This window comes from Symsagittifera roscoffensis, chromosome 8, assembly GCF_963678635.1.
Source record: "Symsagittifera roscoffensis chromosome 8, txSymRosc1.1, whole genome shotgun sequence".
Taxonomy (NCBI): Eukaryota; Metazoa; Xenacoelomorpha; order Acoela; family Convolutidae; genus Symsagittifera; species Symsagittifera roscoffensis.
The window spans coordinates 16,520,796-16,548,763 of record NC_087069.1 but is presented as its reverse complement, the minus strand read 5'-3'; the positions used below and the strand labels follow the sequence as shown (position 1 = coordinate 16,548,763).

The window sequence follows — 27,968 nt, the reverse complement described above, 5'->3', positions numbered from 1 at the left end:
AATCACTAATAGGTCGCCAAGGTAGTGCAGAATTCGTTGACTTAATAAACCGTTGCAACAAAAAGACAGTAGGATGCACATAAGTCTACAAAATAAGGTAGACCTGAAATCACGCTCCTAATTTAAGAGTGACACATCACTAAACTTGAAGAGTGTTAGGATAAATTTTTGTGTCCTCAATAGTATTCACACTAGAACAAGAAAATAAACCTTATTTTACACCTTTTAATTTTACGTATGTATAAGGATAATTAGCTCTAGAAACAAAAATCATTGAAGAGTGTTAATTTTCAGACTTCAAGAACGCTTTTTTTGAACTGACTACGATGCTCGCGAAGTTCGAGAAGGTTATCTACAATCTTACAACAGAAGTGCCGCAAGCACAAGTTTTCATGGACGATATTCTTGTTTTTTCGAAATTAACAACTATGAAACATATGGCACTGATAGTGTAAATGTTGAAGGAGTTTGACGTAGGGTGTGCTTCGATGAAACTCCGAAAATGCGAATATGCGAAAGCTAGTTACCAACAGCTAGGTAATCAAATAAGCAGTGCTAGAATTACTCCGCCAGGTCGAAAAATTAAGACAAAAGACGAATCAAATGCGCATCGAAATAGGAAACAATTGGTCTCCCTACATAGTTTGCAAAGACTTCTGCCAAAAGTAACTGAATAACCGCCCCTTAATGGCGTTTGAAATATCTAAAATTTTAATTGCCAATGTAACCGAGATTAAAAACTCTATCATCCAAGTTCTTTTGGATTTTCACGACTTCATAAGTTCTTTTGAAGTCGTGAAAATCCAATGTTTTGGATCTACTTAACAACCCCCCCCCCCTTTCAAGAAAGGGGGGATTCTTTAGTAGATACAATAGGGGGAGGGGAGATTGTTAAGTAGATCCAATTTTTTTTGGTTTTTTAGTTTATTACTTCTCCATAAACCTCAAAAGGCAGTCGGAACTTTCAGGGCTTCACCCTGATACGAGCAGTCTTGTTGGTATTTGCGTCCGTTTTTCTGTCAATGTTTTTGTTCCGACTTTTGATACGAAAGTAACGGAACATTTTTGCTCGGGGTGGGTTTTTTTTAACCGGACACATTTTGACTTCTTAACTGGCCATTTTTGACGGAATTTTCTGAATGTTATTCGAAAGGTCTCGTTGTCCTGAGTTCAAATTTGAAAAGATATTTCACCTGTGATTATTTATTGTAAAGTTACGGGGCTTTAAAGATTGCCATTTATGGACAATTTGGGACAATTAACGCGCGATATATTTCCCGCTATTAAGGCGAAAGCGGGAGTGTTAATCCGTCTTAGAAATCGTTCCAAATTGGTTGAAAATAGCCTATTTGCCATAATTGATTTGTTACAAGGAGCAAAATCTATTTTTTTTTGTAGTTTATATGGCGTGTGGGGTGATGATTTTCAAAGAAAAATTTTCAAATTTTAGAAAAGTTTTTAATTTAATTTTATTCCATTTAATTTTTTGGATCTACTTAACATTCCCACCTTTCAAGAAAGGGGGAGGGCGATTCTTTAGTAGATACAATAGTGGGAGGGGAGATTGTTAAGTAGATCAATTTTTTTTTATGTTGTTTTTGTTATTACTGCTCCATTAACCTTAAAAGGCTGTCTGAACTTTCAGGGCTTCATCTTGATACGAGCAGTCCTGTTTTATTTGTGTCCGTTTTTCTGGCAATGTTTTTGTTCCAATTTTCGATACGAAAGTAACGAAATTTTTTTGCTCGGGTGGGTTTTTTTTTAACCGGACAAATTTTGACTTTTTACCTAGCCATTTTTGACGGAATTTTTTTTATATTATTCGAAAGGTCTTGATGTCCTGAGCTTAAATTTGAAAAGATATTTCACCTGTGATCATTTTTCGACAAGTTACGCGGCTTTAAAGATTGCCATTTTTGGCCAATTTGAGACAATTAACGCGCGATATATTTCGCGCTAGTAAGGCGTAAGCGGGAGAGTTAATCCGTGTTAGAAGTCGTTCCAAATCGGTTGAAAATAGCCTATTTGCCAGAATTGATTTGTTACAAGGAGCAAAATCTATCCTTTTGTGCTTAATATGGCGTGTGGGGTGATGATTTTCTTTAAAAAAATTTCTAATTTTAGAAAAAAAAATGTTTTCATTTTTTTCATTTCAATTAATTTTTAAAATTAATACTGCTCGATAAACCTTAAAAGGCAGTCGGAACATTCAGGGATTCGCCCTGATACGAGCAATTTTTTTGAGTATTACCGACAGTTGTTATTTTGTCAAAGTGTCTAGAGATTGCGAGCCGACTTGATTTGAATGCGCCATAAAAAATGAGATTGTTCAATATGAAAAACATGGGGAAGAGTGAAAATGATTTATTGTACCTGGATAAAAGCATTTACTTTATCGATATTTTAGGTAACGATACCACGGGTCGGAAATATTTTCAAAATTTTGACAGCTTCAAGATTCGTAAACTAAAGTCACAAGCTCAACAGATATTTCTTTTATACTAAAATGGCTGAATCAAAATCAAAAAGCCTTTTAAAAAGACAATCAGCAAGTTACTTTTGGAGAAAAAACTTACAAAGAGTATCAATAAACCTACTATAGTTAAATCAAAACGTAACGCAGCAATGATTTTTTAAAATATAATAAATTTGAAAAAGCTGATTATCGTACTAAACACACGTTTTTCCCTGACGAGAAATCCATAAAATAATATCATGAAAATTCCTGTCAGAAAATCTTTAATCTGGTTTTGCTCACAGCTCAAAACATAAGTTTCTTAAAGCTCTGAAAAACAGAGCTACCCTGATTCCAGAAACCAATATCATCTTTAAAAGACAAGTGCTTCAACCACCAATCCACACGACATTTGTCATAGCACTATAGTTGTAGCAGTCAGTGTAACTCAAATTAATACTCGTTAGCTTCAAAGTATGACATGTTGCAAGTCATTGAAGATGAGGCGCTAAATAGAAAACACTGCGCTTAGACTTGGCACAAGTGGAATAATGGGCATGAATCAGTGTTTGTCGCCAATCTAGATTGTTCTAATTGTTTCAAAGTAAAATTGGCTGAAGTTTTTTTTAGCTTTAAAACAGCTGAAACGTCTCAAATGTCTCCCTCTGAAACTACTGAAAATGGTAGAAGAAAATAATTTTGGTTGATATCTGAACTGATATTAGGGACAGATTTTTCTTTTCTCCGAGTTTCAGATAATGAATAGATATTTTCAATTTTAAAGGCGGAAAAGATTAGGATAGGTTATATTTGTGTTCAGATTGAGATTCTATGAAATTTTTATCCAGATTTTTATTCAGAACGTTTTTGGGAACGGTAAAACTGTATCGAAAATCAAAAATTCATTTCCGAAAAGATAATAGGCATGTCGATAGGATCAATTTTTTTTTTGGAAACTTGTTGTTTCCATATTTTTTGCTACCATGAACAGTTATATGGACCAAATGTTTCTGAATAAAAGATAGAGGGCTTATATGACAGTGCTCAAAATCGGGTGTTTTATAATTTGCGATCGTTAGAGTTTAGATAAAAACGAGAATAATTTTTGTTTAAAAGAAATATTTTCAAATTTTAGAAAAATTTTTAATTTAATTTTATTCCATTTAATTTTTTGGATCTACTTAACAATCCCACCTTTCAAGAAAGGGGAGGGGGATTTTTTAGTAGATACAATAGTGGGAGGGGAGATTGTTAAGTAGATCAAATTTTTTTTATGTTGTTTTTGTTATTACTGCTCCATTAACCTTAAAAGGCTGTCTGAACTTTCAGGGCTTCATCTTGATACGAGCAGTCCTGTTTTATTTGTGTCCGTTTTTCTGGCAATGTTTTTGTTCCAATTTTCGATACGAAAGTAACGAAATTTTTTTGCTCGGGTGGGTTTTTTTTTTAACCGGACAAATTTTGACTTTTTACCTAGCCATTTTTGACGGAATTTTTTTTATATTATTCGAAAGGTCTTGATGTCCTGAGCTTAAATTTGAAAAGATATTTCACCTGTGATCATTTTTCGACAAGTTACGCGGCTTTAAAGATTGCCATTTTTGGCCAATTTGAGACAATTAACGCGCGATATATTTCGCGCTAGTAAGGCGTAAGCGGGAGAGTTAATCCGTGTTAGAAGTCGTTCCAAATCGGTTGAAAATAGCCTATTTGCCATAATTGATTTGTTACAAGGAGCAAGATCTATCCTTTTGTACTTAATATGGCGTGTGGGGAGATGATTTCTTTAAAAAAAATTTCTAATTTTAGAAAAAAAAATGTTTTCATTTTTTTTATTTCATTTAATTTTTAAAATTTATACTGCTCGATAAACCTTAAAAGGCAGTCGGAACATTCAGGGATTCGCCCTGATACGAGCAGTCTTTTTGAGTATTACCGACAGTTGTTATTCTGTCAAGTGTCTAGAGATTGCGAGCCGACTTGATTTGAATGCGCCATAAAAAAATAAGATTGTTCAATATGAAAAACATGGGGAAGAGTGAAAATGATTTATTGTACCTGGATAAAAGCATTTACTTTATCGATATTTTAGGTAACGATACCACGGGTCGGAAATATTTTCAATGTTTTGACAGCTTCAAGATTCGTAAACTAAAGTCACAAGCTCAATAGATATTTCTTTTATACTAAAATGGCTGAATCAAAATCAAAAAGCCTTTTAAAAAGACGATCAGCAAGTTACTTTTGGAGAAAAAACTTACAAAGAGTATCAATAAACCTACTATAGTTAAATCAAAACTTAAAGCAGCAATGATTTTTTAAAAAATAATAATTTTGAAAAAGCTGATTATCGTACTAAACACACGTTTTTCCCTGACGAGAAATCCATAAAAAATTATCATGAAAATTCCTGTCAGAAAATCTTTAATCTGGTTTTGCTCACAGCTCAAAACATAGGTTTCTTAAAGCTCTGAAAAACAGAGCTACCCAGATTCCAGAGACCAATATCATCTTTAAAAGACAAGTGCTTCAACCACCAATCCACACGACATTTGTCATAGCACTATAGTTGTAGCAGTCAGTGTAACTCAAATTAATACTCGTTAGCTTCAAGGTATGGCATGTTGCAAGTCATTGAACATGAGGCGCTAAATAGAGAACACTGCGCTTAGACTTGGCACAAGTGGAATAATGGGCATGAATCAGTGTTTGTCGCCAATCTAGATTGTTCTAATTGTTTCAAACTAAAATTGGCTGAAGTTTTTTTTAGCTTTAAGCCGGCTGAAACGTCTTGCGTCTCAAATGTCTCCATCTGAAACTACTAAAAATGGTAGAAGAAAATAATTTTGGTTGATATCTGAACTGATATTAGGGAGAGATTTTTCTTTTCTCCGAGTTTCAGATAATGAATAGATATTTTCAATTTTAAAGACGGAAAAGATTAGGATAGGTTATATTTGTGTTCAGATTGAGATTCTATGAATTTTTTATCCAGATTTTTATTCAGAACGTTTTTGGGAACGGTAAAATTGTATCGAAAATCAAAAATTCATTTCCGAAAAGATAATAGGCATGTCGATAGGATCAATTTTTTTTTGGAAACTTGTTTCCATATTTTTTGCTACCATGAACAGTTATATGGACCAAATGTTTCTGAATAAAAGATAGAGGGCTTATATGAAAGTGCTCAAAATCGGGTGTTTTATAATTTGCGATCGTTAGAGTTTAGATAAAAACGAGAATAATTTTTGTTTAAAAGAAATTTTTGAGGTGAAGTGTGTATCTTTACAAAAAACAAAGAGAATTTTGCCGATTACTTACTTCTATATCTAATGTTCCCTAATTGCAAAATTTTTGCTCAAAAACTGCTCTGTACCAGTTAGAAAAAAGATTACAAGCTACTTTCCTGGTTACCAATGAGCAGAATGAGCAAATTGAGCAAATGAGCAAAAAAATAACGCGAAAAAATGATTATTTTCCCAATAAAAAACTGTAAGTGATTCAATTCTAATGGTTTATTCCGAGTTAATATGGTCAATTTCAAAGTCAAACTTTCAATTTGAAATTGGAACTGATGTCATGTTATGGCAAAAACTGCAATTCGTTGATGCAAAGTTGCCTTCGAGTGGACGCGAGAGAGTTTAGAAGTGAGAGAAGAAGGCTCTTTTGGAAAAAAGCAATCGGTGCCCGTAGGGATGCAATTTATGTAGGGATGCAATTTATGTCTATAAAATTTATGTAAAGTTTGATATGATGATCAGCAATCTCTCGCCACCGGTACTTCTAATCATGTTATCTTCTAGAAGTCTGGATACACTTAATAATGCTTATATAGGAGAGTGGAGCTCTGCCTAAATTTACCTGACATACACTTGGAATTACGCTTTGCAACGAATCTTTAGCTGCTATCTGTTTAGCAGCCAGCAGATAAAAAAAAGAAAAATCCTTAAAACGACTGAACCTCCAACTTATTAGGGGGACTGGATAGTAAAATTTCATTGCGGGATAATCACGAAAAACGAAATCGATATGGACGACTTTTTTTGATACCATGGTAAACGCGACCCAGGTTACTGTACTGTCGGCGGACTTAACTGGAAAAAATAAGACGGAAGAAACTGAAATCAAATCTCTCAGTGCATTGGCATTGAGGCACAATAGATTTTCAAGGTGAGACAAAATAGAGCTAATAACCAAACTGAGAAGATTCCAAGAGTACTGGACCACGAAAAGCGCGTATTCAAACCAGGAAAAAACGTTACGCACGAAAAGGGACACTTCTTTGGACGCAAATAAAGCCAAAATTATTTTTATTGCAGCGCAAATGTAAATGTGCGAGAGTATAAATGCATAAAACTGAACCAAAAGATAAATGCATATAGGGACAGTAGCCGAGCGTATACATGGTGCGTCCCGGCGGTTTCGGCTCCGGTTCGAATCCCGCCTAGGTCATTTCCTTTCTAGAACTCGAAAGTGCACCGAACTTGATGGGATGCTCCGTAACCAGGTTCGGTCCCCCCAAAACCCATTTTAACCGTCTTTTCGCTCTAATTTGGTTCAGCCTTGGTTAAGGATGACCTTTAAAAAGAGCAATTTGTCTAAAGGACAAATACTGGCCATTTTTGCAGCTTGCTTTGAGTTATGCAGTTTATTGTGGCCGATGTTACCGATGATAAAGCTTGTTAAACATTATAAATTATCCTTATATTTTCAAATTTCCGGAGTTATTTTGCCGAGAAAATACTCTTTAATTAAAGTGTTTAAAAAACCGTTTTTTATATAATCGTGGAGATTGACGCGCACATTTTGGCGCCCCACAAGGGACCCGATTCTGTAGCACAAGGGACTCGAGTTTACTATTGCAACACAACAAGGGACCACTGTTTTTGGCGGACCCGAGTGTATCCTTCCGTCAGTTGGCCGAAAGTCGTCAGAGTACCAGTTGGCCGAAAGTCGTCAGAGTACCAGTTGGCCGAAAGTCGTCAGAGTACCAGTTGGCCGAAAGTCGTCAGAGTACCAGTTGGCCGAGTGGCCTAAGCTAACGCCGATTATATAGGCTGTTAAATCGAGATTCAATCAGTCCCAGCGAGGAGCTGAAAAAAGCAGAAAAACGGACGCGACATATTTCTTATTTATCAAGAACTGACAAAGGAAATTCAGAGAGGCCTACCGAGAAATTCAGGTGTCGATTGAGTTGTCAAGCGCAAGCCAGCTACAGACGTTTTGTGGAAGTGATAGAAGCAATCATGGAACAATTTCTCTGTGTCTGGCCGATGGTTTGATAATCGGAAAACCGGTGACCGCCCAATCTCCAAAAAATCGTCAAAAAACTGTAAGACTCATCTAGTTTTTATAAACTTTTTTGTGCAATAAAATTACATACGATGTTCTATTGTGTATCCCAACTCAAAGCAAGCTACAAGTGGTAATTTTTTCCCGATACCACAAATTTTTGGGTAATTGTGAACGGATTGAAAATCCAAAAAAAAATCGGATCATAGACAAGGGGTACTAGACTAGTTTTGGATTGGTTTACGACTCGAACCTGCTGACCAAAATTTTCCGAAAAATTTTGGGAAAAAAATAAGAAATTTCCAAAAAAAATCGTCAAAACGTCCCCATAATTTTGCGAAACTGTGCTGTAACATGACACCAACCTTATGGTAAGTGGTCTGGTAGCGAAATATCAGGCAAATTAAGTTGAGTTTTTTCATCCTCAGGTTTTTTCCGCATGTGTTGTTGGAACTTAACCAATTTGCCTGATCCCCCACCCACATTGGTGAAACTGAGAGCCAGTACGCTTCAAGTAAATCTAAGCCGTTTCAGCCCGTCCGATTATTGACTTCGTTGCGCGACACTAATGTTAAGTGGTCAGGTACGGTGATATTAAGTGAGTTAAGTTGAATTCTTTCATCCTCAGGTTTACTCCGTGTGCGTTGTTGGAGTTCAACCGACCTACTTAATTTCCCCACCCCATTGGTACTTTAGCGTAACGTAGCCGTCGCATAGGTCTCTTGAGTGTGTGGTATTCATTCTAGGAGCTAGTTCCTTGGATCACGCGCTCCGTATACTATCCGCACCGTCCCAAAAGCGCGTGAAAAAGACTTGTTTCACAAAGCCCAGTTTAAGCTTTATCTTTAACGCCAGGTAAAAGTTTGTGGATTTACTTGAGTGAAAATACAGTATGTTCTGAGAGTCGTTTATTTCTGAAATTATTAAGCATGGAAGTTAAGTTTCAGAAGAAAATTAAGAAGTTGTTTGAGAAACGTAGCACTCTCGAAAACGAACTTTATAAATGCCACGAGATAATTTTAGAATACATAGAGAGTCAGAGTCGTTGCTCAAAAATTGATACTTATATTGAAAAATGTAGGAACTATATAGAGCAAGCGGTCGAGATAAATACTGAGTTGATTGATATGGCTGCAAAAAGTGTCAATCCCGACGAATTGATACCGGCACAGGATATGTGGCTTCATAAGTTGACTCAAAGCAACGATAAAGTTTTGCAGGAAGCTATCACATATAAAACAAGTTTTGAGGCAGTAACAGAGCCGGACAAAATTGATAGCCGCTCAAAAGTTTCTCATCATTCTGAAAAAAGTGAAAAACCCCGGTCGCATAAAACAGATACCCGCTCTAAGTTGTCGCATCGAAGCAGCCGACATCAGCAATTGGGTTCTCAGAAATCTAGTTATACCGCCGCTCCGTCGAAAACACTTTCTGAGAAAAAGCGCGATTTAATGATTTTAAAGAAACAACAAGAAGAACTTGAGAGGCAGGCAAAGGTATCATTAACTATCAATAGACGAAAAGGATCGTACGCGTCACTGGGTCGAATCTGTCGACCACAATCAGCCTGATGCTGTTGTAGTTCCCAATCAAAAGCAGCACGTTCGTTCAACAGCTCCTGAGGCAACTTATCCTGCATCAACAAATTACTTGGTCTCATCAAGTTTTACAGGCGTGAATAACGGCCACGCGGCTTCTAGTGATCCGGGATTGTATTACAGTAACCACATTCACGGACAACATCATAATTTGTCGAATTTGGTCCGATCGCAGGTTTCCGTTAACAATCCAGTAGGGTTACAGCAGGTCATTCAACCTGTTTCTAATAATTTGCCTCAGCAAACTTTTTTGTCCACTCATCCGGTGCTAGGCAATCCAAACACAGGTTCAGTAGTCCCGGTAACTTCTGAAAACTATTTTGCTCCGCCATCATCTGCAGAAGTTCCTTCTGGTGTAACACCGTTTGTTCCTGCATCAACAGCAGTTAATCATGTTTCTTTAAGTCATCACACTGCAGGATCAGTAGTAGCTGGCTACCAAGCACCTGTAGCCCCATCACAACAACATATGGGTGTTCCCGTTAGTAGTTATAACTTTTCAAGTGACCACTACAATCCTTATAGTAATTTGTGGAGACCAGCTGTTGCTACCCCTTTAATGTCAACTCAACAGCACTACGTTCCTTCGACAACTGTTTTTTCCGCAGTAACTCCGATTGTTCCTACGAATAATTTTGTTCCTTATACAAGTGGAGGGACTGTGTTCTTTGCGCAGCCTGAAAACTTTTCACATGCTAATCAACCGTTCGTTCCTGATTGTCACGGTAACTCTTCGAATTACACAGAGCCAACTCCCGGTAATTCACCTGGTGCAGACGTCGAGCGTCCACTTTCGACACGAGAGTTGGTTAATATACTCATGCACAGCCGAAAAGATCATCTCCCTGAGTGGAAGCTGACCCAGTTCGATGGCAACCCACTTAATTGGCATGAGTGGTTTGGGCAATTCACATCGACGGTCGATTCAGCCATACTCAGTGACGATGAAAAGCTTACCTATCTGAAAACGCTCGTAGTGGGTAAAGCAAAATCCGCAATCGCTGAGTATAGCTATAGCGGAGTACTATATAAAGACGCATTAGCAACTCTTCAAAGAAAATTCGGGCAGCCGCATGCTGTAGTAGGGGCTCACCTAGATAAATTGAGTAATTTTCCGCCGCTGAAAATGCATAACTCGGAAAATGTAATTGGATTTTCCTCTGCAATTTCTGGACTTGTTGCCGTATTCAAGTCTCTGTCTTTTAACGACGACCTGAAAAGTGTTAACTTACTGAATCAGGCTGTGAGTAAGCTTCCCCGAACCTTAAGGAGGCATGGTCGATGCAAACCGTAAGACGCCAATGGCATAGACCAACTCTGCTAGATTTCAATGAATGATTCAAAGAAAAAGCGGAGGGTCATGAGAGGCTGAAAACGATCCATTCTAAGGGTAAGTCTGAAGAACCACCAGTTAAACAAAAAGTAGTTACAAAAGTGCTTGCAGGTAATACTAAGGTAAGTTCTAAGGATGAGAAAAGTAGAGAAAAGACAAGGTTTCCTCCATGCTCGCTATGCAAAGGGCAGCATGCACTCTGGAACTGTTCCGTGTTCAAAGAGAAAAACGCAACACAAAGGGCTAAATATGTAGCAGAACAAAAGCTCTGTTTTTCTTGTTTACAAGGCAACCATACCTTCCGAAAGTGCCAAAAGGCAAGAAAATGCCCAAAACAGGACTGTGAGAGCACTCACAATGTGCTTCTTCATGGAGCCGAGAAAGTTTTCCCGCCCAAAGAGGCCGACCGATCACCATCGACTCAAATTAATACAAACACTACTTCTGCAAATAACGCAGCTTGTGTTAAACCTTGTGAGGGAACTGCAAAAGGTATTCTTCCCGTTGCGTTGGTAGATGTGTCCTCTGGTTCGGAAAATTCGAATGCACTAGCACTTTGTGACACCGGTTCCACTCATTCTTGGGTTTCCGCGGCACTCGTTGAACGTCTGAAATTAGTTGGCACGCCCGTAAATGTTACGACCGATGGTTTTAACTCAGCCAAGGTATCTAAAACTCAACGAGTTCACTTGAAAGTTTCCGCAAAGCCCAATGAAAGTGAATTTTTGTTTTCGTTTATCGCTTTCGTTAAGCACAACATGTATATAGGACCCGATGTTATAAACGTTTCCGAATTGCAGATCAAATACCCTGCAACTAGCCCCGTTAAAGACGACTGCGTATAATTACAAAGAGATTGAGATAGTTATAGGACAGGACTTCTATCATGCGATAAGACCCCTCGAACATGACTTCGGAGATGAACTTGACTCACCGTGCGCCGTCCGACTTCCGATAGGTTGGGTCATTAGTGGTCCGTCTCCTGATCGTTCGTCCTTAAATTCTTCTTCCTTTAACTGCGTTACGGACGATACTTCTCTGACCGACCAAATCAAAACTTGGTATGAGTTAGAGTCGTATGGTGCGTTCAAGCAAGTAGATGCCCGTTCAGCCGCAGACAAGCGTGCTTTGTCGATCCTAAAAACTGAAACCGTTCACTATGGTGAGCGTTACACTGTACCGATGCTGTGGTGTGATAATGATGTTAGCTTGCCTAACAATTATTATTCTTCATTAGCCCAATTAAAGTCGTTAGAGAAAAGATTAGATAAAGATCCGTTACTTCGCGAGAAGTATACCGAAACAATCAGAGAAGATATAAGTAAAGGATATGTCATAACCGTCAACCCGCACGATCCCAGCTCACGAGCCGAACGTGAGTGGTATCCTCCACACCATCCGGTTTTGAACCCGAACAAACCCGGCAAGATGGGCCGTGTGCTCAATGGAGCATCCAAATTTCATGGCACTTCCTTAAATAGATCTCTCTTAGTTGGCCCGGTTCTCCTTCAAAATCTTATTTTTGTACTGTTGAGGTTCCGTCAACACAAGTACGCCGTCTCAGCGGACATAGAAGGTATGTTCTTACAAGTTGGAGTACTTGCGCGAGATCAACCGTCTCTCCGTTTTTTGTGGCGGGAGGACCCCACTTCAAGTGTGGTGGTTCACCAATACACCCGTCATATTTTTGGCGCTCGTGATTCGCCAACTTGTGCGAATTTCGCGCTACAAAAAACTGCTTCTGATAATCAAGCTGAATACCCCGAAGCCGCTTCAGCCGTTGTCCAGAAGTTTTACATGGACGACTATCTTGACTCGTTCGAAAATACCGCTGACGCTCTTAGCCTAAGTAAAGACTTAGTCGCAATGCTCAAATTAGGTGGGTTTAACCTGACAAAGTTTGTTAGCAATGTACCCGAAGTTACAACCGCTCTTAATCCGGACAACCGTGAGTCCAACCCGTCAGTTAAGGATATTTGTAAGAGTCCAGACCAATCGTCGCATGTTCTTGGTCTCAGGTGGGATCATGTAAAGATACCCTAGTAGTAAGTAGAGGTGTTGATCGACCACTAGATAAAGCAATTACTCAACGCACCGTGTTGAGTTTTGTTTCCTCAGTTTTTGATCTAATAGGACTGGTAGCTCCATATACTGTGAAAGCGCGCCTTTTACTAAAAGACATATGGAGAATCAGTGGTCAAAAGTGGGATGATGATCTCCCAGAGGAAATTAAACAACAATTTCTAGATTGGCACTCAGGACTTCCACTATTAGGTACTCTGACGATACCTCGTAGCTACTTTACCGAACCGTTCGACCGCTGTGAACTTCACACGTTCGGTGATAGTTCGCAGGACGTTTTTTGCGCCGTATCGTTTCTCCGAGCCCGACTTGCTAAATCGCAAAAGACCGAGTTAGCTTTTGTATTTGGGAAAGCCCGTGTAGCGCCTATGAAGATGCTCTCCATTCCCATGTTAGAGCTTCAGGCTGCTCTGCTTGCGACTCGACTCAAAGAAGAAATTTTGAAAGCGCTTACTTTCAAAGTAAGCAATGTATTCATGTGGACTGATTCTACCACCGTTCTCCAGTGGCTTAACTCTTGCAACAAACTTCCTGTGTTTGTTGAAAACCGCACTGGTGAAATCTTGGAGTCCACCACCATTGATCAATGGAATCATGTACTCTGTGGTGATAACCCAGCTGATACCGGCACACGAGGGATTTCTTCGGAAGCCCTCAAGGATAGCAGCTGGGTTAGAGGCCCTAATATATTGAGGACATGTGATTGGCCATTCAAGCCGAACACTGATGTCATCAAAAAAATCCAATTAAAAGGCCCACTCTGTGACATTGATACATGCCTTGAGACTGCATCTACGTTTGTTGTTGATGCTTCATCTGAGAAAGCGCCGTCGATCCGTCTGTTTAAAAATTGGGATAAATTCAGCTCAATTGTAAAGTACAAACGTGTTTTAGCGTTTATGCTACGTGTGCTACCATCGCATAAACACTTCCGTACAAAAACGCTTGAAATAACCGACCCGTCCGAGTTAGATATTGCCGAGCAGAAGCTCATTTATCTCGCTCAGTCCGAATCATTTCCTGCCGAAGTGAAAATACTTCAGTCCGATAAACTGATAACAAAGAAAAGTCGGATTGCTAAATATTCTCCGTTCATCGGCCCAGCTGGCATCCTGCGTTCAACTGGACGTATCAGCCGTCTTGTTGATACCGACTTTGATAGCAAACATCCAATAATACTGGATGGTCGACACCGAGTTGCTCATATGTTGATTAGGCATATGCACTTTCAACATGCACATCAGGGGTTGGATTACATGCGTGCTGTAGTTCAGTTGAAATACATTGTTCTGAAGTTGCGCTGGTTACTTGGGAACATCGAAAATACTTGCATAACATGCCGTAAGCACAAAGCAAAAACAGTTGTGCCCATTATGTCTGACCTACCGATTGAAAGACTGGGTTACAAGCAGCCTCCCTTCTCCAACACAGGTGTTGATTACTTTGGCCCGTTTCAAGTGCCAATACGCCGAAGTACCGAAAAGAGATGGGGTTTCCTATTTACCTGCCTCACGACTCGAGCAGTTCACATCGAGTTGGTTCCATCTCTCGATACTAGTTCCTGCGTCATGGGCGTAGAGTGATTTATTGCAAGGCGAGGTACCCCCAAAACCATTCTTTCTGACAATGGCACGAATTTTGTTGGTGCTCAAAAGGAGCTCCTATCCTGTGTCCAAAATTGGAACAAAGTCGCCCCGGCCGTTTTCGTCCACAAAAGCATTAAATGGAAGTTTAACCCGCCCAGTGCCCCTCATCACGGTGGCGCCTGGGAGCGGCTAGTGAGAAGTGTTAAGCGAGTGTTGTACGACATATTAGGCAACAGGAGATTAACTGAGGAAGTTCTAGGAACAACGCTCTGCCTAGTTGAACAATTACTTAACGCAAGACCGATCACTCCGGTCAGTTCCGATCCGCACGACCTAGAGGCACTCACCGCAAATCACTTCATTCTCGGTCACAGCGCAGCTAGCTTCCCGTCGTTAAGTTTCGAAGATAACTTTGATTATAAAAAGCGTTACGCCAGAGCACAATCGTACGCTAACGCAGTTTGGTCACGCTGGCTGCGTCAATATGTACCATCTCTCAACAAGAGAGCAAAGTGGCATAATGATTCGGATGTCACACTGAAAACCGGCGACTTGGTTTGGGTAGTCGAACCCGACAGACCACGTGGGCATTACCCACTCGCCCGTATTGCTAAACTACACTACGGCAAAGACGGATGCGCCCGATCCGCCGATATCAAAACTGTTACGAGCGAGCTGATACGACCGACCGTAAAACTCGCACCTGTTCTTCCGTCTTTAGGGGCGGAGGATGTTGCAGCGCAAATGTAAATGTGCGAGAGTATAAATGCATAAAACTGAACCAAAATATAAATGCATATAGGGAGAGTAGCCGAGCGTATACATGGTGCGTCCTGGCGGTTTCGGCGCCGGTTCGAATCCCGCCTAGGTCATTTCCTTTCTAGAACTCGAATGTGCACCGAACTTGATGGGATGCTCCGTAACCAGGTTCGGTCCCCCCAAAACCCATTTTAACCGTCTTTTCGCTCTAATTTGGTTGAGCCTTGGTTAAGGCTGACCTTTAAAAAGAGCAATTTGTCTCAAGGACAAATACTGGCCGTTTTTGCAGCTTGCTTTGAGTTATGCAGTTTATTGTGGCCGATGTTACCGATGATAAAGCTTGTTAAACATTATAAATTATCCTTATATTTTCAAATTTCCGGAGTTATTTTGCCGAGAAAATACTCTTTAATTAAAGTGTTTAAAAAACCGTTTTTAATATAATCGTGTAGATTGACGCGCACAATTTTTTTTACTATAGAAGAGAAGATATAGTGAACTATCAGCTTCTCAGGATACAAAAAATGAAAGTTGATGTAGATGACTAGAAAGGTGCTTATTGAGGTTTCGAAGGCCATAAAGAGTTAGTTTTTTGAGATAGTAGAAACATTCTCAAAATCAGAGCTGATCCTCGTTGATTTCAGGAATACCAGACCTTCACGTCCTACCCCACGTCCGCCGCCGACAGCCCCCGTCATCTGCCTTTAGTCCACCCACCATTCGATGTGGAGAGGGGACAAAAGGGTAAGCGGGAGGTAGGGGGTAAACATGAGTAGGGGATGCTGGGTAGATTGTGTGCTAGGCGAATACAACTGAAGTCAAAGATTAACAAAAATACGTACCTAGTGCGAGAATGAAAATTAGTGAGAGGACAAAAAACTAACTTGAGCTTAAAATTCTTTAAAAAACTAAAATAGCCCACAAAACAGATATAATATTTGACTACGGTTGATTATAATCGATTATAATGGCTTACGTTTCTTACGATTGAAGTTTTTCATAAAAATTTGAAAGTAATCCATTAGAATCGATGATTAGGAAAGGATTTTTGTTTGAAAAAAAAGTATCAATATAATCCGTTTCTAATCAATTATAGTCGGTTGCGGTCAATTTAATAAGGACAGGCTTTAAATTTTCAATTTATTAGACTTTTTATCCATGAAACTTCAGTACGATAAGGCACTAAAACCCACCAGATGGGCAGATGTGCTTCTAAAGATAATGTCAATGACGTTGGTATGACAAAATTTTCATTCTTACCGTGTCAAAGCATTTTTTTAATCAGTTTTATGAGATCAGTTTATTTCATCAGAAGATATTTTCTGCAAATCCAGTTTTAAATTTCTCGTGAACTTTTTGTCTAAAATATTCTATTTCACTGCTGTGCAAAGTAGATTTTTACTAGTATTTATAGGTATAGAGATGCGCTTATTTACCTATCGAGCGTTGAACTAGTCCTCGCACTTGTACGCTGATGATTTTTTAAATTATACATATTGCTCTAGTAGATATAGTTTTTCTCGTTTCTTTGTTGGGGTTGATGAACTTCTGAATCGCTATTAGAACTATATAGCAAAAGAGCTCTTGAACTTAAGATGTAACTCGCTAGAAAAAAAATCGAACCATATTCTATCAAATCATATCAAATCGGTCCCGATATTCAATATTCTCAAATCTAAGTTTGCCTAACCAATAAATAGTTTTTATTGTTTTTGACTACTCAAGAAGTCAAGTTGCTAGAGTCTTTGGTCAAAACTTGACTATTCTCACGGTTATACAAATAGCACAATTTTCTATAAATCAGCATGAAATTTGTGCAGCGCAAGTTTTGATTACACTGAACTCAAAGTCATATTCAACCGAAGTTTTGTCAAAATTTGTTCCGGTTATCTTTAGATGAATTCTTAAATATTCGTTATTTGACTGCGGGTTTGATTTTAATTCTAAAACCGATCGATAATAATCGATATCAGAAATTAAGTTCATGCAACTTCAAAGATATTCAAATAAAATCGAATATTTGTTATACTTTATTCTAACTGAATACTGTGACATTTCGATAGAGAATCGCATCTTACTTTTCATCTAAAATCTTACATTTTTTTAACTCAATTATCATATTTTGAAGTCTGTTTCATCAATAATTACCTTATTGTTCTAAAAACAATTCAATTATCTTTAACTACTTATAACCGAAGAAGTGAACCTGCCGTGCAATTGAATGGCATTAGAGGTGAAATTCGAACTATTTTTCAAAAATTTCGTCAGCGGGAAGTCACGGACAAGTATTTACATTAACTAGGAATTTTTATTTTTCATCCACAACGTTTTCTTGCAATGTTTTTCTAATTTTCAGATTTTGACACGTTTAACCTGTTTTTGGGCTAAAATTGTTCTTTCTTTTAAATGAAAAATTTTAATTCAGATTAGCAATACTTCAAGCCTGTTTCGCGAAAAAAAAATTTTGTTTTCAAACTGTCAGCTATTTTTTTCAAAAAAGAATTTCAAATTTTTGAAACCTTCTTTCTATTTTAGCATCATGGGTTTTTTCCATCTATATCAAACTACTTCCAACAGCAGCAGCAGCAGTGTAGTAGCAGTCGTCTACTCAGTCTCAATTGGGATCGGAATAGGGGCAGTTGGACTCACCATTTTCTGTGAGCTAGGCGACAAAAATTTCATTGTTTTTCTTTTCATATTTTAGGACAAAAAACAAAACAATCATTTCTGCTAATTTAACAAAGCATAAAGAACGGTTTGATTTTTTGTCATAAAAAGACATATTTTGATTTGTCATCCACTTAATTTATTCAAAAGTGATTGTTTTTTATTACTCCATAGAAAGACAAATTGAAAACTGAAAACAAATATAGCCGGTTGCTGTAAAGGTGGCATAAAAAATTACCAGCGCAATTATTAAAATCCGAAAACAAGCCTAAGACTTAGACATAATCAAAAGTAAAAAAAGCTAATTCGACAAAAGTTTCTTTTCAAAGTTCAAATAAAAACAAGAAAATCAAACACTACGGAGCCAAACTGTTCACTAGATAGGCACACTATTTCGTGTCTGTTTGTTCATGGATTCCAGAGACAAGTCTTTAAACATGTTAAAAGTTTTCCGGACCGTTAAAAAGAAAATGAAAAAAAAACAATAAAAGAACAAAGGGAGCGTCCTTATTGCGGAATCACAATTTCGCCTCGCTCGCTTGCAATTCACAAAAAGCACAGTTCGGCCTCATACTGAAAAAACTTATAAATAAAAAAAGATAACCATTTTTTGTCCCAGGTAGCGAAATGAAATGCAAAAAAATATAAGTTGGAGAAATTTTTTTTGGCTTAACTTAGAGATTATTGCTTTATTATAAAAATGAATTCTCGAAAAAAATTTAAAATGCAATTCGGTTTTTCTGCACATTTTCAAAAATTTAAGCTAATTCAACGCAGGTTGAAAAAGCTCGAAACGTTTTGTAACTCAATCCTTTCCAATGATTGGTTGGAGCACCTGGTTTTAATTTGAAAAATCAAAAAATACACGAATACGAAGTTGATCCCCACGTTCAGTTTTTGGCAAAAATCAAACTTTTACAAAAATCACATTAAGCATGTCCTTTGATACGTAATAAATCTATTTGGATCAGTGGATGGGTGTATTATAAGGAGACGGGTCTGATCCAGACAGTGAAATTAAAAGGCAATCACGAGGGACAATAATTCAAACAAAGTAGAAGCAAGGTCACCAATTAGAAGACAAAGATTTACCGAATAATGAGTTTTTATTATTACAGCAATCAATTTTGTTTTTGTTCAATTTGAGGAGAAGCAAGGTGTGAAAGAATTAATGTTTTCCCTTCAAAATGTCTTTATTTTGTTTGTTTTGCTCGTTATTAATTTCACTGTCTAGATCAGACCCGTCTACTTGTCAGTTACCAGTGCGTGTTCCGACTGCCTTTTAACATCCTGATTTGTACAAAAAAAATGTATTGGACTTAGTAACAAAATCATAATTAAAACACAACGAACAAATGGTATCGGACCTAAAACACGTCTGGATCTGAAGTACAATAATCATTGTTGTGAAGAACTATGATAAATCAAAAACTTACATTTAAAAATGGAGATCAAATTCAAATTGACTATGATTAACAAATCAATTTACTTTGCTGTCTATTCAACTTAACAAATCCTGATGAATCAAATCAAAAAATTGCAGCAGGCTTTTTTTCTGGAGGACAGCAATATCAAATCACGATCTGCCAAATTTCGTATGAATTTAAATATGACTGTAATATTGCAAACAAGCCCCTGCGTTGACTTTCATAGACGTAAAATGTTAATTATATAACTCTACGCCTTAAATTGTTGATAAAGTAATCGGAAAAATGCCTAAAATACACTTTCCATAATTGCAAATATGAAAGAAAAGTATGACATTGACCATCATTCACATGGCTTCAGAAAAGCCGATGTGTTCCTACTTTGAGAAAAAAATTCTTTTATCTTTTTTAGTCGCAAAAAATTATTCTACGCTCAAAACATTTTATGCTCAATATAAAACATGCAATTATTACAAAATGCTTTTCCAGACTCAAAAAATATCAAAAATAACTGTGAAATTTTTTAGCAGAAGTAGATTTTCTAATTTCCTTTTTTCCATGATTTGATGAGTTCGAATCAGACAAAAAAAAACAGGCCGCAGCTTTCGAGCAAAATTTGTTTAAAATTGAAAGCTAATGTGTTTATTAAAACTGAATGCAAACTGGTTTTTTGTTAAAGTTTTATGGGAAAAAAAGCAAGAATTAATAGTTAATGCCAAATTGCCTGCACTATATTTTTCGGTCAATGAATCTGAACGTCGAATCACTTATTAATGTTCCTATTCACGTCGGATTTTATTTCATCTCTGATTTCTACACAACAAATCGTTTCCAAATATAACTAATTACCCTAAGAAACTGTTTTTTGACCGGTTGATTGGTTCGAGGCCACCCTCATTGCGAACAATTTGACAATAATTATAGGTGGCAAATCCCCATCTTGCAGTTTTTCATAGAAAATGTTGCCACTTATACAGTGGGGCTTCTTATTTAATAAACTATCTAGCTATGTTGGTTTCTATCACAACAAAAATCAAAAAACTTGTCTCGGTCTCAACATTTTAGTTTTTATCAAAAATTCGTAGTCATACAACTGTCCATAAATGGGAGAATGCTTGTCAAGACGATTTTTATAGTTTTCTTTACAGATTTAGTGATATAAAATAGCATGAAAATAATTGCTTCATACATGGAAATTGAACAATTAGAAGCTTTAGTCAACCCTGGTCTTAAAGCAAAAAAAGGACAAATTCAATTTGTTTGTATAAAGTGAGCAACCTCCCCACCTTCAGTTCCGCGTGGTGGGAAGTTTAACTCAATGGGTGTTTACACTCTTGATGGACGTTTACACTTGTTTGAAAATAGTTAAACAGAAAAGAAATCATGCGCTGGTTTCCCTATTGAATGTGGAACACAAAAATTTACAATATCAAACTTTGAAAAATGTTATCAGGGTGAACCAAAATCACCAAAAATGATGCCTATATTTTTTTGGTATCCTTTCCATTTTTAGGTGAGTGGTGGGTGGGGGAGATATATGGCTCCATTGTCTTTTTCGGGGGTCTTTAATAACTGAAAATCTCTCTTTTCTCATTAATAGTAATTTTTTCTGGCCGGTATTTGATAATCGGGCATATGGCCTCATGTGGATCACTGAAGTCTGAAATGAGGTAATTATTTACAAACCATCGGCTTAACTTGAAAACCAATTTTATTTTCCTTCTACGATATCTAGTTTTTTTGTTTCAAAAACAAGATATTGGGCACAAATGCTTTTCTGCTCATTTTTTGTCATAATTTTATCTCAGATAGTTTTCTACCTATTGTATTTTAACCCCTAGATTTTATTGGCGGCTTCGAGCATTCGAATCTCACGCTCACCGATTCTTGATTTATTTTAGTTGAACATTTCAAAGTATTTAATCACATAATAACACTTTGAAAAAGCATTCTATGCAACCCCTGAGCAAAATGGTACAATGGTACGAAAAATAGTTAGAAACTGAATAATCAACATAAACTCTTTCACCACCATTTTTTTGGCCCTATAATTTTGACAAAGTATTGACGGCTTCTGTCTTTCTTATTCAGATCTACAGAAGAAAGTTAAGGATTCTTGGAAGTATGTTGGCACAGTTGATCGCATCTCAATCTACCCAATCAAAGGTCTCAAGGGTTTCCAGGTGGGGGGCCAGTCACCCTCAGGAGACCCCGAAACAGACACTGCCTGCACTGATGTCATGATAACCCCAGCTGGGTTGAAATGTGGCGATCTGTATGACAGGTGAAATTCGAGGTCAAATTTAAAGGTCAAAAAACTCGAAAAGATACGAAGGAAACTACGAAAATGATTAGCATGCATAGCTGTCAATAAAAAGTTTGATGAAAAATTTTTGAATGAGAAAATCTAAACGGGGTTTGAAATGATAACACAATTGCAGCCCTATAGCTGCTTATTAGTTTGTGCGTTTAATCGTTTACTTTGATCGTCGAAAGAACTTATGAGATAAAAAAAATCGTTTTTTTTTGCAAAAATTTCCCATGAGTCCCATGCAAAAATTTCCCATGCAAAAACTTGTCCCATGCGGAAATTTCCCATGCAATAATTTTGCATGCGGTTGCAGTTATTCAGTCCCACGCAAAAATTTCCCATGCGGTTGCAGTTATTCATATCACATTAAGCCAAAAGCAAAAACAAAAATCAAAAAACATCACATTTTTGTTCCAGTATTTTTTTTCAATTCTCTTACAACAAGATGTTTGTTGGGCGAGACGGTCCGGGATTCTGAAAAGAGAGTAGCATAAAAAACTACGTGTTTTCATTATAGGTGTTTCGTGTTGGGTTCTAATAGTAACAAGAGGGGCAAGTTTGAATTTGTGACTATGAGGTCAATTCCTAAACTAGTCCTGATTGACGTCACCCCCACCGATGAGTCATTCTCCAGTGTCACTCTGTCGGCACCTGACATGGACGACATTGTTGTGCACTTCCCGAAACACACCAAGTGAGGACTGATTTATGTTTGGATTGATGTTTTCAAGTTTCGTTTTAAGCGTAATTATTACTTTATGAGACACCTAAACACGAGCCGCGTGCTTGCCTAATGGTGTTCTACGATTAAGTTTTTTTCATTTGTAAGTTTATCTAGATAACCCTGCACTTAGATATCGTTTGGAAACAATCTATTATAATTATAATTTTGGAATTCTGATGATTTAACTCCACGAAAACTTTCAGCAAACACACCTTGATTAGTTTTTGAAACAAAGAATGTCAAAAAGAGATTGTCAAACAGCTTTCCAACGAGCGCCAATTTCACGTTTCACGTAGGATGTCAAATTTGCCGTGGGAACATTCTCTTCATTGCCAATCAGTAGCTTCTGTTTTCAAAGCTTCCGTTTCTCTTGACAAATTGATACTCGCGATTCGGTTAAAATTTTAGTCAAATTGGCGGTTAAAATTTTAAAGAGCAATTTTATTGTAAGTTTCAAGGAAAACTCTGAATTTTATTGAAATCACATTTTGTTATTTTTAGTGAGAAAGTTGACCTTGAACTCTATTCGTCCCCCTCTGTGGGCATCAAGTGTGAAGAGAGTGTGAACAGGTGGTTCCAGTCATACTTGCAGAGGGAGGATGTCTATCTAGTGTGTGCCATGGACAACACGAAGGAGTCAGTCTGCACTAGGGATCCATCTAAAGGCGAGATATGCTTATTATTGATAGGTTTTGAGGTTCGGTAAAGCCTAAAGAGAATTCAATAAACTCGAGTTTTGAATCTACTAAAAGATTATTCAACTCTGCTTCAAAATAAACTATCGCTGCAACATTCAATTTTGTCGAAGCTTTTGAATCTTCCGACTGGAGATTTGATACTCATCAGGTATTCATTGGGTACACCCCTCAAAATATGGACGCAATATTAATTATTATAAATAAAGTGTTAATTTAAACAAAAAACTGAAATGTTAAAAAAAATTGTTATTTTTTTCTTGCAGATCCCAAAATTGGCAAGTACTCGCCTCCCGACATGCGAGTGATCTACAGTGACAGCACCCCTGTCATGCTCACCACTACGGCTTCCCACGACGACATCAACTCCAAACTCCGACTCAAAAACCGACCGCAGATGTCAATCGACTCGTGGAAGGCGAACTTAATAGTCAAAACCGAGAACGAATCGTTGGCTTTTTCCGAAGACGTTTGGGGTCAAGTTGCATTAGGGGATGAAGTGACCTTGGAAAGGGTCAGGCCATGTCATCGCTGTGCAGTTGTCAAGGTCGACCCGAAGACCGGGACACATCGCAAGGACGAGGAGCCGCTTCGGACTCTGAGGCAAATGCGGCATCGCTTTCGGGTTCCGTAATGTGAACTCGTCGGCAACAGGCCGATTGTTTCTGAAAACAAATCAGGTATTTTTTTCCAAAAGAAAGAAAAATTTAATTTTTTTCCATGCTTCAGAACGTACAGAATGATTCCAGCATTCAACAGCCCGATTTTTGGATCTCTGCTGCATGTGTCAACTCCTGGTCGTGTCTGGGTTGGGATGTCAGTTTACGCAGTGGAAGAAAAATTCAGAGCAATGGACTAGAGCAAACTCTTTTAAATATAGTTGTTAGAGAAATGAGTTCTAAACTAATCAATTCAGCTTATTTTTAAATTATTTTTCACACTACTCAAAATGGATGATACCAGTTTTCTTAAATTGGAGACAGAATCATCTTGAGAATTGCGAGTGAAATAATTGGTCCGTTTTGCTCATCTAGACTTTTATACTCAGATGGCGCTATTTAAACAGGACTTATTTACTCTAACCATTCTTCATGCAGAGTTACTGTCTGGCTTATTTACGGGTATTAAAAGGCAGCTCCACAGATATCGAGTCCTTGTATGGCAAAAGTTTTAAACAATGCTGTATATGTGGGAGTGTCTTCTGGCAAAATCATCTGATGATTTTGTGAAAGGGCGCCTAAAATAAACGCAATCGACTTTCAGAGTTAGAACAGAAGATTTTTTTTTTTTTTAAAGCTACAAGTTTATTCTTTCTTTGTTAAGGTTGAGCAACGAAAGTGATTCACACAGATGGAATAGTATTTTGAAGCCGACAAATTTAGTTTCTTAAGCTCGCTCAATTTACTGGAAAACCATATTTTTGTCAGATTTTTTGATCCCGAATTGAAGAAAAGTGAAAAAAAAAAATCGATTATAATGGATTTTCGTGGTCTAAAATAATGTCACAATAATCAATTCCCCTAATACGCTCTGACAAAAAAATAGAATAAAAATGAATTTATATCCTTTTTTTCTGGTAAAAATGTAATGCATTATAATCATTTGTAATACATTTTAATGGATTATATAATTAGTAGAAAATCAAATTGAAATGGATTTTTTTCCATTTTTTTTGTTTCGCATCGTGCAAAATTTTGCGACAACTTCTGCTTTTATCAAATCAGTAATGCGAGAAATATGGAAAGCGAGTTTACAGCCGACTCCAATTATAAACCTAAGATCAAATTGAATCACTTGAACCAGCAAAAAAAGTCGAATATAATTAAGGTTCCTCGTCAGTGTCACAAAAGTGAAAAAAAAAAATTATTATAATGGATTAAAACCAGAAACTCTGTTTTGTTCGTGGAATGCAAATGCGGTAAGGACGCGAAGTTTTGTCCTTTTTGGAAAATCAAGCGATCAAAGAAAATTTCAGCCAAGTAAATTAAAGGTTCGCCTAGGTCGATTTATCTATATCAGTGATAAATGTGTTTTCAACCAAACACAAGTGACAAAGACCTTGGTTACTCAAAGCAACAAAGGCTGGACGGCCTTGCATTCACAATGCATAGAAAACGACGTGAATTGTCTTTGAGCTGTCTTTCACAAATGATATAACAATAGAAACAAACTTTTAATTTTTGGCAAATCTTTTCAATGATGACTATTTTAAACTTTTGTCCTTTTTGTCCTTTTTTATTATTAGGTCCATAAAATCCATTCAAAATCGTCTGTAGTCTCTCTCTCTCTCTCTCTTTCTTTCTCTTAGTCTTCGACTCAGGAGATCTTTCGCAAAGGTATTCTCGGGTCTTGTGGAGGATTATGTTAAAGCCCCCCAGATTTAACCAAAAAGAAAACCAAAAACACATCCCTCGTTTGCTTTTACATGAGCAATCGTTTGCACCATGCTCCCAAGTGCGAATATAGGACTGTCATTATTTAAAGTTTTCAGCTTTCAGCTTCGTTTGTCTCCTCTAGGTTGTTTTTCTCCTCGTATATGCTTCAAGGGTTTTGTATCTGTACCTGTTTTCATTGATCGTCCGCGCTGTGGTTCTTCTCCGCCGCCTGTTCGAGTATCGAGTAGCTACTTAGTTACAAAAGGAAAACCCAAAAAAGCACCTATCATACAAATTTCAAATATGGAAAGTGCTTATCATAGAGTTTTCATACAGTTTTCTGTACGCATGGAATTGTATGAAATTGTATGATTATAGTTTCTCATATATGGAAATTGTATGATCAGAAGTTTTGGTCAACCCGGGCCATTAAAAGTCAAATCAAATAGAATTCAGACAAAAACTAAAAGGGGAATTGGAAAAGAGCCCCTATTTTGTCTTTTAATATGACCAAAATTGGCAGCGTATAAAAATGCTACTCAAAATCTCCTCACAGTCAAGTATGGTAGAACTTTTTTACTCTGTGAACTAATTAGTTACCTGTCACATATGTGATAAAGTCTGTCTGTCGCGCCTATTTTTCATTTCTCCATTTTGAATGGATAATAAGGTTTTTATCAATGTCAACTATTTTTATTTTATGCTTATAACCATCTTGTAATTAAGTAGCTACTCGATACTCGAACAGGCAGCGAAGAAGAACCACATCGCGGACGACCAATGAAAACAGGTACAGATACAAAACCCTTGAAGCATATACGAGGAGAAAAACAACCTAAAGGAGACAAAAAGTTTCAACGAAGCTGAAAGCTGAAAACACTAAACAATGACAGTCCTATATTCGCACTTGGGAGCATGGTGCAAACGATTGCTCAAGTAAAAGCAAACGAGGGCTGTGTTTTGGGTTTTCCTTTTGGTTAAATCTGGGGGGCTTTAACATAATCCTTCACAGGACCCCAGAATATCTTTTTGAAAGATCTCCTGAGTCGAAGGCTAAGAGAAGGAGAGAGAGAGAGAGAGACTACAGACGCTTTTTAAGGGCGTTTACGGATCTAATGAGATAATGTAGCACAAAAAAAGCAGAAAAGGGCTGGTGATTTTCTTTTTCGTCATGCGAAAACCTGCTTCGCAGAGAAAGTTTTAACACCAGCAAAAATCGACCTTCTCGATGACAACATGTATATTTTTTTAAATCATCTCAAGGTAATCAATGTTTTTAAAAGTCATCCAATGCACCTTCCAAAACCTTCGAGTCTAAACATCGGCAACAACATAGCAACAACTAAAAAAATTAGCGCGGAAACTTTTGCATGGAGTGACATCCAGGCGCGGGCTTAGGATTTTCTCTCAGGGGGGTGGGGGGTGGATATTCAAAAAATTCGAAAATTTTAACAAAAATTTTTTTAGGTCGACTAAATTGATCCAATAAATGCGTTTTTAAGCTCTTTTTTTTTGGAAAATTTTGGCCAAAAAATTGCGTTTTTCAGCGCGCGCTCGCCTCCCCCCCTCCCCCCCAAATCCCCCCGCAAAATTAGTATATAGTGGCGCCAAAGAAACTTTTTAGGGTACGTCACAAAATTGGACCTTTTGAGTGGGCAGGGGGTCGATACCCTAAAGGGTGAAGAGGCGTCGCACCCACGCCACCCCCCACCCTCTAATTCGCCCCTGGTGACCTCTTATCGCCTCTAGTGTCAAAGATACGACCTGCCAAAGTAGACAAAAACAAAGATCACCTTGAAAAACTCCCTCAGACTAAAGAAAAGGAATAACACAATATATGTAAATGAATCCGTTGATTGCAGGAACTCATTTCACGGAGAGAAAATAATTAATCAGGGAGAAAACAATTCTGTTAGGGCTAATGCTAACGGTGAATGAATTTAGAATAATTTGGAATGAATTTAGATATATAATTAATACTACCCATGAACGATCTAAGTTGTTTTAGTGACTTGGGGGGTTGGAGATTTGCAATAGCCTCAGTTTTTGTAATTTTCGGTATGAGACCTTCTGCCGACAAATTATGGCCTAACCAATTTACTGAGGGCTGAAAAAATTCACATTTTGGTACTTTTTAATGCAAGATTTTTGTTATCCAACTTTTGCAACACATCACGGACCATTTTATCATGATCCCTAGCGTCCCCCTTTGAGACGATTAAAATATCATCCAGGAAGCAAAAGGCATTTTTGGAGTAATTCAGTGTTCTATCCATCGCTTTCTGGAATTCAGCGGGCATGTCTGCCAGCCCGTAGAAACCTGTCAGAAATCTATATGTTCCCGATGCTTGGCCTCCTACGATGTTAAAATTGCATTGTTTTGCTGTTTCCGCAGTTAGTCTTATTTGACTGTAGGCATACTCTATATCCAACACAATGAAATACAGTGAGCCTTCTGATGTTGCCGTGATTATTTGGCTAACACCATCTATCAATTCATCCACGTTTGGCATCTGATATTTATTTTTATACAGTTGTCTATTGATAGGTTTTGCGTCCAAGGCTAACTTAATAGAGTTGTCTTTCTTAACTGTGATAACAATTGGAGCAATAAAACAATCGCTTGTGCACTTATCCAATTTTTCAATGTGTCCTTCTGCAAGT

General features: G+C 37.6%; 2 protein-coding genes across 2 annotated transcripts in view; one reads left to right on the top strand and one right to left on the bottom strand.

The window, feature by feature from the left end:
* The window catches only part of LOC134853489 (uncharacterized), a 60,407-nt gene extending 46,427 nt beyond the window's left edge, over positions 1-13,980 (bottom strand). Inside the window, exons 1-2 of the mRNA XM_063869490.1 lie at positions 13,940-13,980; positions 13,215-13,441 (exon numbers count right to left, since the gene is read on the bottom strand). Of these exons, the coding sequence (XP_063725560.1) occupies positions 13,215-13,441; positions 13,940-13,980 (268 nt within the window). The remainder of the gene's footprint in view (positions 1-13,214; positions 13,442-13,939) is intronic.
* A 3,266-nt stretch (positions 13,981-17,246) lies between these two features.
* On the top strand, positions 17,247-24,018 carry LOC134852950 (mitochondrial amidoxime-reducing component 1-like). The gene is made up of 7 exons (XM_063868832.1): positions 17,247-17,338; positions 17,641-17,762; positions 21,291-21,483; positions 22,028-22,204; positions 22,736-22,899; positions 23,196-23,532; positions 23,659-24,018. Exons 2-7 carry the CDS (start codon positions 17,645-17,647, stop codon positions 23,786-23,788), a joined length of 1,119 nt encoding a protein of 372 aa, XP_063724902.1. The 5' UTR covers positions 17,247-17,338; positions 17,641-17,644; the 3' UTR covers positions 23,789-24,018.
* Positions 24,019-27,968: the final 3,950 nt, after the last annotated feature.